Source organism: Microcebus murinus, chromosome 6 (genome assembly GCF_040939455.1).
Source record: "Microcebus murinus isolate Inina chromosome 6, M.murinus_Inina_mat1.0, whole genome shotgun sequence".
NCBI classification, from domain to species: Eukaryota; Metazoa; Chordata; class Mammalia; order Primates; family Cheirogaleidae; genus Microcebus; species Microcebus murinus.
In genome coordinates this window covers 71376190-71391213 of record NC_134109.1, presented here as the reverse complement: position 1 = coordinate 71391213, position 15024 = coordinate 71376190, and the positions used below count along the sequence as shown (strand labels likewise).

The 15024-nt window shown below is 40.1% G+C and overlaps 1 protein-coding gene across 1 annotated transcript; it reads right to left on the bottom strand.

Moving 5' to 3' along the window:
* Window positions 1-7668: 7668 nt before the first annotated feature.
* OR5AU1 (olfactory receptor family 5 subfamily AU member 1) lies at window positions 7669-13278 on the bottom strand. Its single transcript, XM_076004200.1, is given in 3 exon segments — window positions 7669-7931; window positions 7934-8513; window positions 8515-13278. Coding segments are annotated over 3 exon segments (975 nt in total). The 5' UTR covers window positions 8680-13278; the 3' UTR covers window positions 7669-7701.
* Window positions 13279-15024: the final 1746 nt, after the last annotated feature.

The following is a 15024-nucleotide window of genomic DNA, read 5'->3' as shown; positions in this document are numbered from 1 at the left end:
GATGTTAGGAAGAAACAGACCCAGAATTTAAGCTCATATCTAAACAACGCTCTATCAAGCACTTAGATTTCATGGGAATCTCAATCCATAAACTCAAGTTTGCAAAAAGTATTAATTTTTAAATTTTTTTCATTGATAAATATAGCCCTTATTCAGGAAAAAAAATGCATAAATGTTTGCTTTAGTGAACACCTTTACCTGCAATAACCACCAAGTTTAAGAAATAGAACATTTCTGGCATTTCAGTAGCTCCCTTTGTTCCCCATTACCAATTGGAGCTACCTGTCTCCCCCCAAAAGGAGTCATTTTCCTGACTTTCATGGTAATCACTTACTTGCTTTTCACAACCTTTGTCTAGCTAAACTGAGAACTTTGTATAAATGGAACCATGTGTATTCTTTAGTGTCTGGCATTGTGAAAGGATGCAAATTTACTAGGTGTTCACAGCTGGTGGAGAAAGATTTTTCACACGGAGTTTAGGATAGAAAGGAGTACAAAGTTTATTTATTTTTATGAGAAAGAAAGAGAGAGAGAGAGCACGCAAAAAAGAGAGAGTGAGTGGCCATGGCGCACGAGTGAAGGAATAGAAACGCTGGGCACCTGAGAGAAAATTGCTTGGCATTTTAAAGGGTAAAAATGGCTTTTTTCCCCCTCTATTTTAGCAGACTGATAACAGAAGTGGCAGTGGAGCTGTTGCAGGTGTTCTTTATTTTTTAATTTATTTTTCCTCTGTGAGGTCAGGTTATCTGAGTCCTTGGAAGCAGCCCAAGCAGGAACTGAGGCAGATAACTGGAGTGGGGGACTCGCACCCCTACTGTCTGCTTAGGAGTCTTTAAGGCTGAGAATAATTAGTTAAGCCCCAGGTGTTTAAACAAAACAAAAGGGGTATTTAGGTTGTGAGTTTTCTCTTCAAAGGGGCAATTATGTGTTGTGAGTTTATTTTTCTTACTTTCTGTTACTTACTTTATTTTCTTCTGTTGGAGAGGTTGTCAGTAAGGCCACCTTTTACTTTGTTCACTTAACATTTGTGAGATTCGTCTTTATTGTTGTAGTTAGCTATAGTTTGTTCATTTTCATTGCTGTATGGTATTCTATTATATGAATATATCATAATATAATTATCCATTCTGTTGTAAATAGACATTTTGTCTGTTTCCATTATTGGCCTATTATGAATAAGGCTTATCTGTACATTCTTCTACATGTCCTCTGATGTACATGGTTACATATAGCTGTTGGGTGAATATCACAAGGAAAATTGTTAGATTGTGAAATATGCCTATTTTCAATTTAAGTTACTAATGCCAAACCATTCCAAAATGCTTATACAAATTTACACTATACTCACAGGGTTTCAAATTTTCAGAATAAATATATTAAATATGGATAAATTTTACAAAATATAAACAAGACCTCTTATTTTTCAAATATAAAACAATATTGAGAGAAAGTAAAGAAGATCTGAAATGGGCCGAGTGTGGTGGCTTATGCCTGTAATCCTAGCACTCTGCAAGGCCAAGGCGGGAGGTCTTGAGGTCAGGAGTACCCCCGAGGTCAGGAGTTCCAGACCAGCCTGAGTAAGAATGAGACCCCGTCTCTACTAAAAATAGAAAGAAATTAGATGGACAACTAAAAATATATAGAATAAATTAGCTGGGCATGGTGGCGCATGCCTGTTAGTCCCAGCTACTCAGGAGGCTGAGACAGAAGGATTGCTTGAGCCCAGGAGTTTGAGGTTGCTGTGAGCTAGGCTGACACCACAGCACTCTAGCCCAGGCAACAGAGCAAGACTCTGTCTCAATTAAAAAAAAAAGAAGAAGAAGATCTGAAATGAAATGTAGAGAGATATATATACAATGTTCATCAATTGGAAGACAAAACTGTTTAAAGATATCAATTCTCTCTAAACCGAGACTGTATATATAGATTTCCTGCAATCCCAGTCAAAATCACATTTTTTGTGGAACCTCAGTCTGATTAGATTGAGAGATTCCATATATAGATATACAAATGATCAATAATAACCTAAATGCTTTGAAGAATAAGGTGGGAGAATTTATTCAACTACATTGGATTTATGATAAAGCTACATTAATTAAGACAGTGTGGGTTGGGCACAGTGGCTCACGTCTGTAATCCTAGCACTTTGGGAGGCCAAGGTAGGAGGATTGCTTGAGCTCATGTGTTTGAGACCAGATTGAGCAAGAGTGAGACTCCGTCTCTACAAAATATAGAAAAATTAGCCAGGCATGGTGGCATGTGCCTGTAGTCCCAGCTACTTGGAAGACTGAGGTAGGAGGATCACTAGAGCCCTGGAGTTGAGACCCAGGTGTTTAATCAAAAAAAACAAAACAAACAAAAAAAAAAAACAAAGGGCCATTGTGCTGTGAGTTTTCTCTTTAAAGGGACAATTATGTGCTGTGAGTTTATTACTCTTACTTTCTATTTTATAGTTTATTTTTCTCTGTTAGCTAGTTAACTAAATAAAGCCACATTTCACCTTCTAATTTTCCCCATGTATGCAGCTGCTTTTGAATGTCTTAGTCTTTATTTACCTGTTAATGGGCATTTGGGTTCTTTTCAGTTTTGTAGTAGTACAAATAGAGCTGCTAAGGACATTTGTACACAAGTCTTTGTATGGATATATGCTTTTATTTATCTTGGGGTAATACAATGAATAGAATAGTTGTTTCATATGGTAGGTGTATATTGAACATTTTGTGAAACCATCAAACTGTTTCCCCATGTAATTTTACCATTTTACTGTCCCACCAGCAGTATATTAGAGTTCCAGTTGCTCACCAACACTTGCAACTGTCAATCTTTTTTTTTTTTTTGGAGGCGGAGTCTCACTTTCATTGCCTGGATTAGAGCGCCATGGCATCAGCCTAGCTCACAGCAACCTCCAACTGCTGGGCTCAAGCAATCCTTCTGCCTCAGCCTCCCAAGTAGCTGGGACTACAGGCATGTGCCACCATGCCTGGCTGATTTTTTTCTGTATATATTAGTTGGCCAATTAATTTCTTTCTATTTTTAGTAAAGACGGGGTCTCGCTCTTACTCAGGCTGGTTTCGAACTCCTGACCTTGAGCAATCCGCCCGCCTCGGCCTCCTAGAGAGCTAGGATTACAGGCGTGAGCCACTGTGCCCGGCCTATTAAGTATTTTTTGATGTGTTTTAGTTTGGATAAGGTCCAATTTGTTAATTTGTGCTTTTATGGATTATGCTTTTGTGTCATATCTAAGAAATCTTTGGCTACCTACCTCAAGGTCACAAAGGTTTTCTCCTATGTTTTAGAAGTTTTATCGTTTTAGATTTTACAGTTAGGTCCATGATCCAGTTGTAATTGTTTTTATTTTGTGTGAGGTATAAATAAATGTTTATTTTTATGTATATGGATAACCAAATATTCTTACACCATTTGTTGAAAAGACTATCCTTTCTCCATTGAATTGCCTTGGTACCTTTGTCAAAAACTGGCTGTCCACATATTTTTGGGTCTATTTCTGGACTCTCTAGTCTATTCCATTAATCTATTTGTCTATTTTTACAGCAATACAACACTGGCCTTGATGACTGTAGCCTTATAATAATTCTTTTTTTTTTTTGAGACAGAGTCTCACTGTGTTGCCCAGGCTAGAGTGAGTGCTGTGGCGTCAGCCTAGCTCACAGCAACCTCAAACTCCTGGGCTCAAACAATCCTGCTGCCTCAGCCTCCCGAGTAGCTGGGAGGCATGCGCCACCATGCCTGGCTAATTTTTTCTATATATATTAATTGGCCAATTAATTTCTTTCTATTTTTAGTAGAGACGGGATCTCGCTCTTGCTCAGGCTGGTTTCGAACTCCTGACCTCAAGCAATCCTCCCGCCTCGGCCTCCCAGAGTGCTACGATTACAGGTGTGAGCCACTGTGCCCGGCCATAATAATTCTTGAAATCAGGTAGTTTTGGAACTTCAACTTTGTTATTTTTCAAACTTGGTTATTCTAAGTCCTCGGCATTTCCATGTGAACTTCAGAATCAATTTGTCAATATCTATAAAAAGCCTTCTGGGATTTTGATTGGGATGGAATTGAATCTAAAGATCCATTTGGGCAGTATTTACATCTTAACAATATTAAATCTTGCAACCAATGAACTTAGTATGCATTTCCATTTATTTAGGACTTGCTTAATTCTCTAAGCAATATTTTGTTGTTTTTAGTGTACAAGTCTGTTATGTCTTTTTCAGGTAAAATTAATTCACCTGAAAATTCACCATAAATCCAAGGGTTTATTTTTGGATTCTATTCCATTAAACTACATACCTATCCTTATGCCACTACTCCTACTGAGGTTTATTTTGGGGGGGGGGGTTGTTGCTTATTTTTGTTTTTAATTTTTTTTATTTCAGCATATTATAGAGGTACAAATATTTAGGTTATATATATTGCCTTTGCCCAACCCGTGTCAGAGCTTCAAGCATGTCCATCCCTCAGACAATGTGTACCACACCCATTAGGTGTGTGTGCATACCCATCCCTCCCTCCCCCTTCCCTTCTGCCCGACATCTGATGAATGTTATTATTACATGTGCACTTAAGTGTTGATTAGTTAAAACCAATTTGATGGTAAGTACATGTGGTGCTTGTTTTTTCATTCTTGTGATACTTCACTTAGTAGAATGGGTTCCAGCTCTATCCAGGATAATATAAGATGTGCTATATCACCATTGTTTTTTGTAGCTGAGTAGAACTCCACGGTATACGTATACCACATTTTATTAATCCACTTATGTATTGATGGGCACTCAGGTTGTTTCCACATCTTTGCAATTATGAATTGTGCTGCTGTAAACATTCTAGTGCAGATGTCTTTTTTATAGAATGTCTTTTGTTCTTTTGAGTGGATGCCCATGTTGTTGTTGTTGTTGGGACAGAGTCTTGCTCTGTCACTCATGCTGGTGTGCAGGGGAGGGATCACAGCTCACCGTAACCTCCAACTTCCAGGCTCAAGCAATCCTCCTGGCTCAGCCTCTCAGCTAGAACTACAGGCATGTGACATCATGCTTAGCTAATTTTTAAAAATGTTTTGGTAGAAACAGGATCTCACTATGTTGCCCAGGCAGGTCTCAAACTCTTGGCCTCAAGCAATCCTTTTGCCTCAGCCTCCTAAAGTGCTAGGATTATAGGTATGAGCTACCATACCCAGCCTCCACCCAGCCTCCCTCAATGTTTTAATAACTGTAGCTTTGTTTCTTTTTGTTTGTTTGTTTGTTTTTTTTGGAGACAGAGTCTCACTTTCTTGCCTAGGCTAGAGTGAGTGCTGTGGCGTCAGCCTAGTTCACAGCAACCTCAAACTCCTGGGCTCAAGCGATCCTACTGCCTCAGCCTCCCGAGTAGCTGGGACTACAGGCACGAGCCACCATGCCCGGCTGATTTTTATATATATATATATTAGTTGGCCAATTAATTTCTTTCTATTTTTATGGTAGAGACGGGGTCTCGCTCAGGCTGGTTTTGAACTCCTGACCTTGAGCAATCCGCCCGCCTCAGCCTCCCAGAGTGCTAGGATTACAGGCGTGAGCCACCACGCCTGGCCATAACTGTAGCTTTATAAGAAGTTTTATAGTTGGGAATGTATCCCACACTTTTGTCCTTCTTTTCAAAATTGTTTAGCTATTCTGGTTTCTTTGTATCTGCATATAAATCTAAGAATCAGCATGTTAATTTTTAAAGAAAAAGCCTGCTGAGGTTTTCCTAGGGATTGTATTGAATCTGTAGATTGATTTAGGAAATGTTTTCATGTTAATGATATTGATTATTGAATCCATGAACATGAAATGTATTCTTTCACCATTTCTATTTGATATTGTGCTGAAACTCCAAATCAATGCAGAAAAGCAGTTATACTACATTGCCTTTAATAAAGTCTCTAGCACTAGATGGTCATCAGTAAACCTAAATATGAGCAACACTATTAAAGGCTAACAGTAAACTTTACGATAAAAAGTGAAATTTCTATTAAAATTCAGCAACAATTTAAGTGCCAGGATCTCTGTGAGGGCATGTCCATATATGTAGCACCATTCTTGACCTCCTGATTCTGAACAATTTATAAAAAGGATAAAATATAATCAAATGGGGAATAAAATATCAATTGTATTACTGTTAAAGGCTATCTTAGACCAGGCTGACACCATGGCACTCTAGCCTGTGCAGTGAGACTCTGTCTCCAAAAAAAAGACTACATTAGAGACATGGACTGTATCTGTGGGAAAATGGTCTTTGTGAAACTCAACTCCAGAGCCAGGCAGACTTTGCTGACTCAGTCATGGTTGCACTGAACCAAGACAGGCCTCCCTTGTGAAGGGCCTCAGCCAAGCATGCCTAGTTTATTCTTCCAAAATTTATCAGTGAAATAAGTCACTCCTCCAAAGATGGAGTGAGCAAAGGAGTACGGAAAGCCCAGGAATATCATACTTGATTGAGCTCCCACTATATGACTCTTCTTAATTAAAAATATCTAGTTTAATTGAACCACAATTTATAAATTAGCAAGAACAGAATGTTAACAGGGACAACAAGCCTTTGAGAACATGTCCTTTCCCTCCCTGCCAACTCACTTTGTGAGAACAATTAAAAGATGCTTGAGCCCAGGAGTTTGATGTTGCTGTGAGCTAGGGTGATGCCACAGCACTCTAGCCCGGACAACAGTGCGACTTTCTCTCTCTCAAAAAAAGAAAACCAAGATGAGATATCTGAGACTTAGTAACTTTACCAAGTTTACCCAGTTTGAAAGTAGCCAGATGATTCTTTGGTCAGCAAAATAGTCATCAAAAGACATAAAACATATGAAATTTTGAAGCTATTGTTACAGTATCACTCAAACAATCCAATAAAAATTTTCTCAGTCAAGGAGCCAGTTTTTATGAAGAGGATATGGTAAAGAATATGAAGGATCTCCCCAAGCAGCCAAGGTCTTCAAGTTAGATAAGAAAATAATGTTATTATGAAGAATATAAATGTCCATTTATAATTATAAAATAAAATATACTCAGAAAAATGAATGAAGCATCTGAACAAGCATAACTAAATCTTGCCAATGGGTCCAATTGTACAACAAGCAGAAACTCCTTTCTCACCTCTTGGTTTCTATGACACCATCGGTTCTTCTGTGGCAGGTAGATGCAGAAGCACCTGCAGACCAGAGGACACGCCCACCATTCACAGGGATTAGCATGGGAATGTGCTCAGGGTAGCATCATGTAAGGTACTATTCCCTTGGCTTTGTTTTTTTTTTTTTTTTTTTTTAGACAGAGTCACACTCTGTTGCTCTGTTGCCCGGGCTAGAGTGAGTGCCATGGCGTCAGCCTAGCTCACAACAACCTCAAACTCCTGGGCTCAAGCAATCCTTCTGCCTCAGCCTCCTGAGTAGCTGGGACTATAGGCATGAGCATGCCCGGCTAAATTTTTCTATATATTTTTTTCTATGAAATAATTACCTTGATAAGTTTTTCTATATATTTTAGTTGCCCAATTAATTTTCTTTCTATTTTTAGTAGAGATGGGGTCTCACTCTTGCTCAGGCTGGTTTTGAACTCCTGACCTTGAGCAATCCAATCCGCCCGCCTCAGCCTCCCAGAGTGCTAGGACTATAGGCGTGAGCCACCGCGCCTGGCCTCCCTTGGCTTTCTAAAGATGTGTAATAATGAGTTGAGAAAATCATTCCATTGTTTTCCTGCCCCAAACATTTCTTAAAGCTTCATTTACATCCATGTTTCTCCCCCTAGAGGAGACTAGGGGGTTCAGCATTGGGATCACCACTGTATAGATCACAGCAACTGTGTGGTCTTGGGTCAGGGAGTAGCTAGACTTGGGGCGCAGGTACATAAATTGTGTTGTGCCAAAGAAGAGACAGACGGCAGTGAAGTGGGAGGCACAGGTAGAAAATGCTTAAACTTGCCCTGGGCCGAGTTCATTTTCAGGATGGCAATGAGGATTAAGAAGTAGGAGATCAAGATGGTGAGGATGCAGCTCAAGATGTTGAATCCAGCAAAGATGAAGAGCAGGATCTCACACAGTGAAGTGTCCACACAAGACGGGGATAGGATGGGCGGTCCATCACAAAAGAAGTGAGTGACCACATCAGCACCACAGAAATTCAGACTGAAGATACAGCTTGTGTGAATAAGAGAATTGAGAAATCCTCCATTGTAGGAGCCTATAATCAGAGAGGCACAGATCTCAGGAGACATGATGGTTGGGTAAAGCAGGGGGTTACAAATAGCAGCATAGCGGACATATGCCATGGCAGCGATGAGATAGCACTCACTGGTGGTGAAACCCGCAAAGAAAAACATCTGAGCCATGCAGCCAAGGTAGGAGAGCACTTTCCTCTTGGCCAAGAAGTTCACCAGGGTCTGGGGGACAACCGTGGAGGAGTAGCAGAAATCCAAGAAGGAGTGGCTCTTCAGAAAGGAGTACATAGGTGTGTGCAGAGTGGCACTCACGTGGATTAGGAGGAACATGGCCAGGGGTCCCCAGCACAGAGATGGTGTACATGCCCGGGAACACCAGGAAGAGCAGCCTCTGGAGCTGGACATCACTGGTGAGGCCCAAGAGCTCAAACTCAGTCACCTGGCTCAGGTTTGCCCATTCCATATTTCTCCAGTGCTCTGGAGTGTGGAAAGAAGGCAACATTGTAAATGAGGTTGAACACCCAGAGGCTCTGAGTTTAATTCTGCGCTATGGACAGTCTTCTGAAGATTAGTCTTATTGAGGAAATTTGGCTTAGTCTGGAACTCTTTCATAGTGAGGGCTTTCTCTGCTTGCTTGGTTGGTTAGTTAGTAAGCATTAACTTCAGCAGCAATGAAAACTATAGAAGAAATATATACAATATGGTCTCTCAGGGATCTTAAAAAATTCTAAGTAATGAAAGTCACTCACCAAGTATATAGTCATAGTTTTCTATATGCTTAGCTCTGGTTCTCCCTATCGGGAATTCAAGAGTGTCTGACCTTGGGAAGCTTATGTTCTCGAGACAGTACATTTTGTGTTTGAGTACACTGGTGTCAGATTGCCAAGGTTCAAAGCTAGGATTTTACCACTAAGGAACTGTGTAATCTTGGGCATGTTACTTAACCTCTCTGAGTTTCCATTTTTTCATCTGTAAAGTAGAGATAATAGCACCTACCTCAAAAGACTGTTATAAAAATTCAACGAAATAATCCATGTAAATCACTTGAACAAGGTCTGACACATTAAGAAAGTTCGAAGAAGTTTAGCTATACGTATTCTCACGGAGGAGACAGACCTAACGCATAAATGAACATGAGAAATGAGATGAAACAGTAACAAAATTTAGCAAGCAACCCACCACCAAACAATATAGACAGAAACATGAACTAAGTGAGAATAACTAAACAGGCCTTCAGAAGAGTTGTAGTTAGTTCATTGGCTCAGCTATAAAGCTGTCCCTGTGAACTCAGTACCAACCAGGTACTAACTAGTGTGGCTTCTCATGGTGACAAGGGCTGAAAAGGTGTAGAGAGGGCTGGTGCAAAGAGCAAACTGAACCTTCACACGTGGGAGCCTCAGCCAAGGGGAAAGTGCCCTCCATCATTCACAAAGGAAGTGGTCATTTCTAGAGAACAGAATCACCCTATGCTCAGGAGCTGTTGGGCACAGCCAGGAAGGAATAACCCCTCTCCGAGACTGAGGCTTTGTATAAATAAATGCCTTTGCTATTCAGAGTGAACAAGGCTGTGGATGCATCACCCAAACACCACACGCTCCTCTGCCCCATCAGCTCCTCTGCCTCCTGTCTTCCTGAGTTACCTCTGGGTCCGGGAGTCAGTTTAGCACCCTGTGCTCTTTAGTGGAGACTCTCAGTTGTGAAGACTTTGAAGCCAGCAAATGTGATTGGGTAGGATGAAAAAAGGGAGTGAAAAACACTCCTGTGAAAAATGTTGGGTGGATTTGGAAGAGAAAAAAGCCAGATTGAGCAGACAAAGAATCTAGTTAATCCCACCAGTATAACTGCCAGAATCGTCAAACTACCAAGGCAAGAGAAGATTCTGGACATATAGATAGCTACAGTTAGCTGTCAAGTAGGTGATGGAGGCACTCTGTCTGTTGAAAGAACACTATGAATGGTGCCAAGAAAAAAGCTTTCAATAATGCCCAGAGAGGTAACATACCTTAATAAAATTGAGCTATTTAAAATATAAGTGCAAATTTGAACACAGAACATTAGCGACTGCTTTTAGAGCATAGAGAGTGCAATTCTGTGTTATTTCATGCTCTTGAGATGTGACATTCAGCTATCCTCAGTCTGTCTTCTAGCTAACAGACCTTTGCAATCCTGTATGTACATGCCATACCACCATCAAGAGAAAGAGTCTATTTCCCTCCGGTTGCTGCTGTACTGGCCTTGTGACTTTCTTTAACCAGTAGAATGCAGCACGAGTTCCAGAGTCTAGCCTTAAGAGGCCTAGAAGCTCCTATTTCTCTCTTTGAGCCCTGAGCCACCATGTGATAAAAAGTCTCATTATCCTGCTGAAAAAACCACATCAATGAAGAGAGAGGTCTAGCCAGCCCCCAGCTCTTCTGACTGGCCACTCAAACTGAGTTATGTGAATGAAACCATATTGAACCACCCAGGCCCACCTGAGGCTCCAGATGACTGTAGCCACATGAGTAACTTCGGGTGAGATCAGCAGTAGAACCACTCAGCTGAGCCCAGCCAGGATTGCTGATATACGAGCAAACATATGGTTGCTTCAAGACATTAAGTTTTAGGGTGGTTAAGCAGCAATAAATAATAGAAGTATTTATTATAGGTATCATTATAAATATCTTACTAAATTCAGTCTTATCAACAGTTATATGAGGTAGGTGCTATGATTATCTACAATTTATAGGTGAGAAAAATGAATATTAGAGAAGTTAAATTTTCTAGATGTTACCTAGCTAACAAGTTGTTAAGCAGGGATTTGAAAACAAGGTGATTTCAAAGTTCTCTGCAGAAAAATACCAGGATAATCCATTAGTAATCAATGATGACCTATTGAAAACTTTTTCTGTACTTTATTTCTACTGCAGTAGACTCCTCTGGAAGGATTAAAAATTTACCCTACCACAAGTAAGGAATCAAGTAGGAGAGGAATTGTGGAAAGGAGAGTACCAATTCCTGAAAGCTGTAGGACCATAAAAGAAAACAGAGGCAGATGTTCCTGGATAGAAGCACCATGGCCTTGGGACCAAACCTGCTGGCAAAAGAGAGAGGAGATTCTAGCACAGCCGAACTTGAATGAACCACGTGGATCTAGTAAGAAGAGTAGGCAAGCAGGATACTTCCCTCTGACAGAATAGCACCATGAGAAGGTCTTGTGATATCGATTCTCAAATTTGTGGTTCAATAGATGGTCTCTCCACTCAGTTCAGATGTATTTATATGCAAACATAGATATAGAAATAGAGGCATATCTTCTTAATCAATTATTAATTGATTAATCAATGATGCTTCTGTTTAACCATTTGAGATACTGTCAGTTTGTTTTTCAAAGTAACTGCACCATTTTACATTACCATCAGCAGTGTAAGAGGGTTCTAATTTCTCCACATCCTTGCCAACACTTGTTCTTATCCTAGTTGGTATGAAGTGGTATCTCACTGTGCTTTCGATTTGCATTTCCCTAATGACTAGTGATGTTGAACATCTTTTCATGTGTTTTTTGGTTATTTGTATATCTTCTTTGAAGAAATGCTGTTATGGAGGGAATGGCCTTTTAAAAATGGCAAAAATGTTTTCTGTCTCTTTAAAACTTTCTCACCCTTTTTGAGAACTAAAACCTAGTTCCCTCTGTCACTGCTTCTTAGTACCTTTAGAAAAAAAAAGAAAATAAAGATTTAAAATAAATTAATATTAAAAAAAACAAAAACAAAAACCTAGTTCCCTGCCTCAGGCCAGTGGTTGGGAGGGGCAAGACAATGCCTTTTGTCCTTTGTGCTACAGGAGATGGCTCAGCAGAATCATCCCTGGGGACAGAGGTCTGGTGGACCTCCCAGGTGGGCAGAGGCCACAAGATTGTCTCCATGGGAGATGGGCCAGAACAACAACTGCTTTAAGTGGAAACCCTCCCTTTAAAAACTCTATTGCTAATTATAATTAGGATGACAACATTTTAGACTGGAGTCTCCATCTTCCTTATTTGCTGACGAATTAATAACTTCTCTTTCCTTCTCCTCAAACCACTTGTCCTCATTCTTCTGATGTGGACTGAGGGACAAGTGCTGAGCTTTTTTTTTTTTTTTTTTGAGACAGAGTCTCGCTTTGTTGCCCAGGCTAGAGTGAGTGCCGTGGCATCAGCCTAGCTCACAGCAACCTCAAACTCCTGGGCTCAAGCAATTCTCCTGCCTCAGCTTCCCGAGTAGCTGGGACTACAGGCATGTGCCACCACGCCCGGCTAATTTTTTCTATATATATTAGTTGGCCAATTAATTTCTTTCTATTTATAGTAGAGACGAGGTCTTGCTCTTGCTCAGGCTGGTTTCGAACTCCTGACCTCGAGCAATCCGCCCGCCTCGGCCTCCTGGAGTGCTAGGATTACAGGCGTGAGCCACCGCGCCCGGCCAAGTGCTGAGCTTTTGATAACAGTACTATTTAGATCCTTTGCCCATTTTGAAATTGGGTGATATGTCTTTTATTATTTAATTGTGAGAATTCTTCATACATTCTAGATGCAAGTCACTTATCATATGTATGATTTGCAAGTATTTTTCCCATTCTTTGGGTTGTCTTTCACTTTCTTGATGGTGTCCTTGGAAACACAAAAGTTTTCATTTTGATGAAATCCAATTTATCTGTTTTGTTGCTTGTGCTCGTCATGTCACATCTGAGAATCCTTTACCAAATCCAAGGTCATGAAGCTTTATCTTATGTTTTCTTCTCAAGAGTTTTATACTTTGTTTTTACATCTAAGTCTTTGATCTATTTTAGTTAGTTTTTTGTATATAGTGTGAAAAGTGAGAGTTCAGCACTGGCTGGGAGCGTAGGGGAGAGAGAGCTATGTGTTCTTGGCTGCAGTAGTCCGGAGTAGAATGTTCCTCCCAAAGCTTGGATGACAGATGTGGAAGTGGGGAGCAGACTTGGTTCAAAAACCACAAACTCTCACCTGTCTTACCAAACTTTGGTAGACTTTCTTGAATAGATATTCATTTATTTGCTGTTTATTCTTAGGACTCTTTCTAGAGGATTTATATATGGTTGATTTGTAGTTGCTGTTAAAAATAATTTTCACCAGGCCGGGCGCGGTGGCTCACGCCTGTAATCCTAGCACTTTGGGAGGCCGAGGCGGGCGGATTGCTCAAGGTCAGGAGTTCGAAACCAGCCTGAGCGAGACCCCGTCTCTACCAAAAATAGAAACAAATTAATTGACCAACTAAAAATATATATAGAAAAAATTAGCCGGGCATGGTGGCGCATGCCTGTAGTCCCAGCTACTCGGGAGGCTGAGGCAGTAGGATCGCTGAGCCCCGGAGATTGAGGTTGCTGTGAGCCAGGCTGACGCCACGGCACTCACTCTAGCCTGGGCAACAAAGTGAGACTCTGTCTCAAAAAAAAAAAAAAAAAAAAAAAAAAAAAAAAAAAAAAAAAAAAAAAAAAAAAAAATAATTTTCACCAGTTTCATTTGGGACAAAATCAACAGAGCCCCTCATGCTGCCATGCCAGACATCAATCTCTTGCTGATTTTTTCTTGAGTTTTATGTTAAATTATATTTTTTCTGATATTAATATTGCTCCACTAGCTTTCTTTGGGTTAGTATTTGAATGACATGCCTTTTTCTATTCCTTTATTTTCAACTTTCCTGTGCCATTGTGTTTTCAGAATTTCCCTAAGCTGAATCTTCTAGGATGACAGTATGCTTGGAAAATTGATTTCAGATGTAACTTGTTTCACAGTAAACATTCAGGAATGTTCTGGGGCTTTATCAAAAGAGCTAGTATGACTAGGCAGAAATGAAACAAACGTTTTGAAAGAAACTTTGTGAAGGATAGGATGGAATTGTCATTCCAATTAGACGGTATCATAGGCAGCTGAATGCCTTTGTGAAGACCCGAAAGCCAGGGATAATTGCCACATTGATACACTGAGGCAAGTTTTCTCTATACAGGTATCTTTATGCAGTTAATTTCTCATATCCTTTACTTATAGTAAAGGAATTTGTATCTTTTTTTTTTTTTTTTTTTTTGAGACAGAGTCTCGCTTTGTTGCCCAGGCTAGAGTGAGTGCCGTGGCGTCAGCCTAGCTCACAGCAACCTCAAACTCCTGGGCTCGAGCGATCCTTCTGCCTCAGCCTCCCTGGTAGCTGGGACTACAGGCACGTGCCACCATGCCCGGCTAATTTTTTATATATATATCAGTTGGCCAATTGATTTCTTTCTATTTATAGTAGAGACGGGGTCTCGCTCTTGCTCAGGCTGGTTTTGAACTCCTGACCTTGAGCAATCCGCCCGCCTCAGCCTCCCAAGAGCTAGGATTACAGGCGTGAGCCACAGCGCCCGGCCTAGGAATTTGTATCTTAACAAAAGATTTTTCTGTCACTCTCAGTTTCATCTTTAAATAATGTTTTCCTGAAACTACCCTAAATTTGATCTTTCCTACTATTTTTTTAATTTTTAAATTGACAACTAAAAATTGTACATATTTATGTACAACATGTTTTGATATATGTATACATTGTGGAATGGCTAAATCAAGCCATTTAATATATGCATTATCTCGCTTGTTTTTTTGGTTAGAACACTTAAAATCTACTGTCTTAATTTTCAGGCATACAATATATTATTATTAACTATAGTCACCATGATGTACAAAAGATCTCTTGAACTTATTCCTCCTGTCTAACTGAGACTCTGACCTTTATTTTTTCCTTCTTCTACTAATTTTGGGCCTAGTTTGCTCTTCTCTTTCTAGTTCCTTGAGGTGCAATGTTAGGCTGTTTATTTGAGATCTTTCTTCTTTTTTGATGTAGGCATTTAT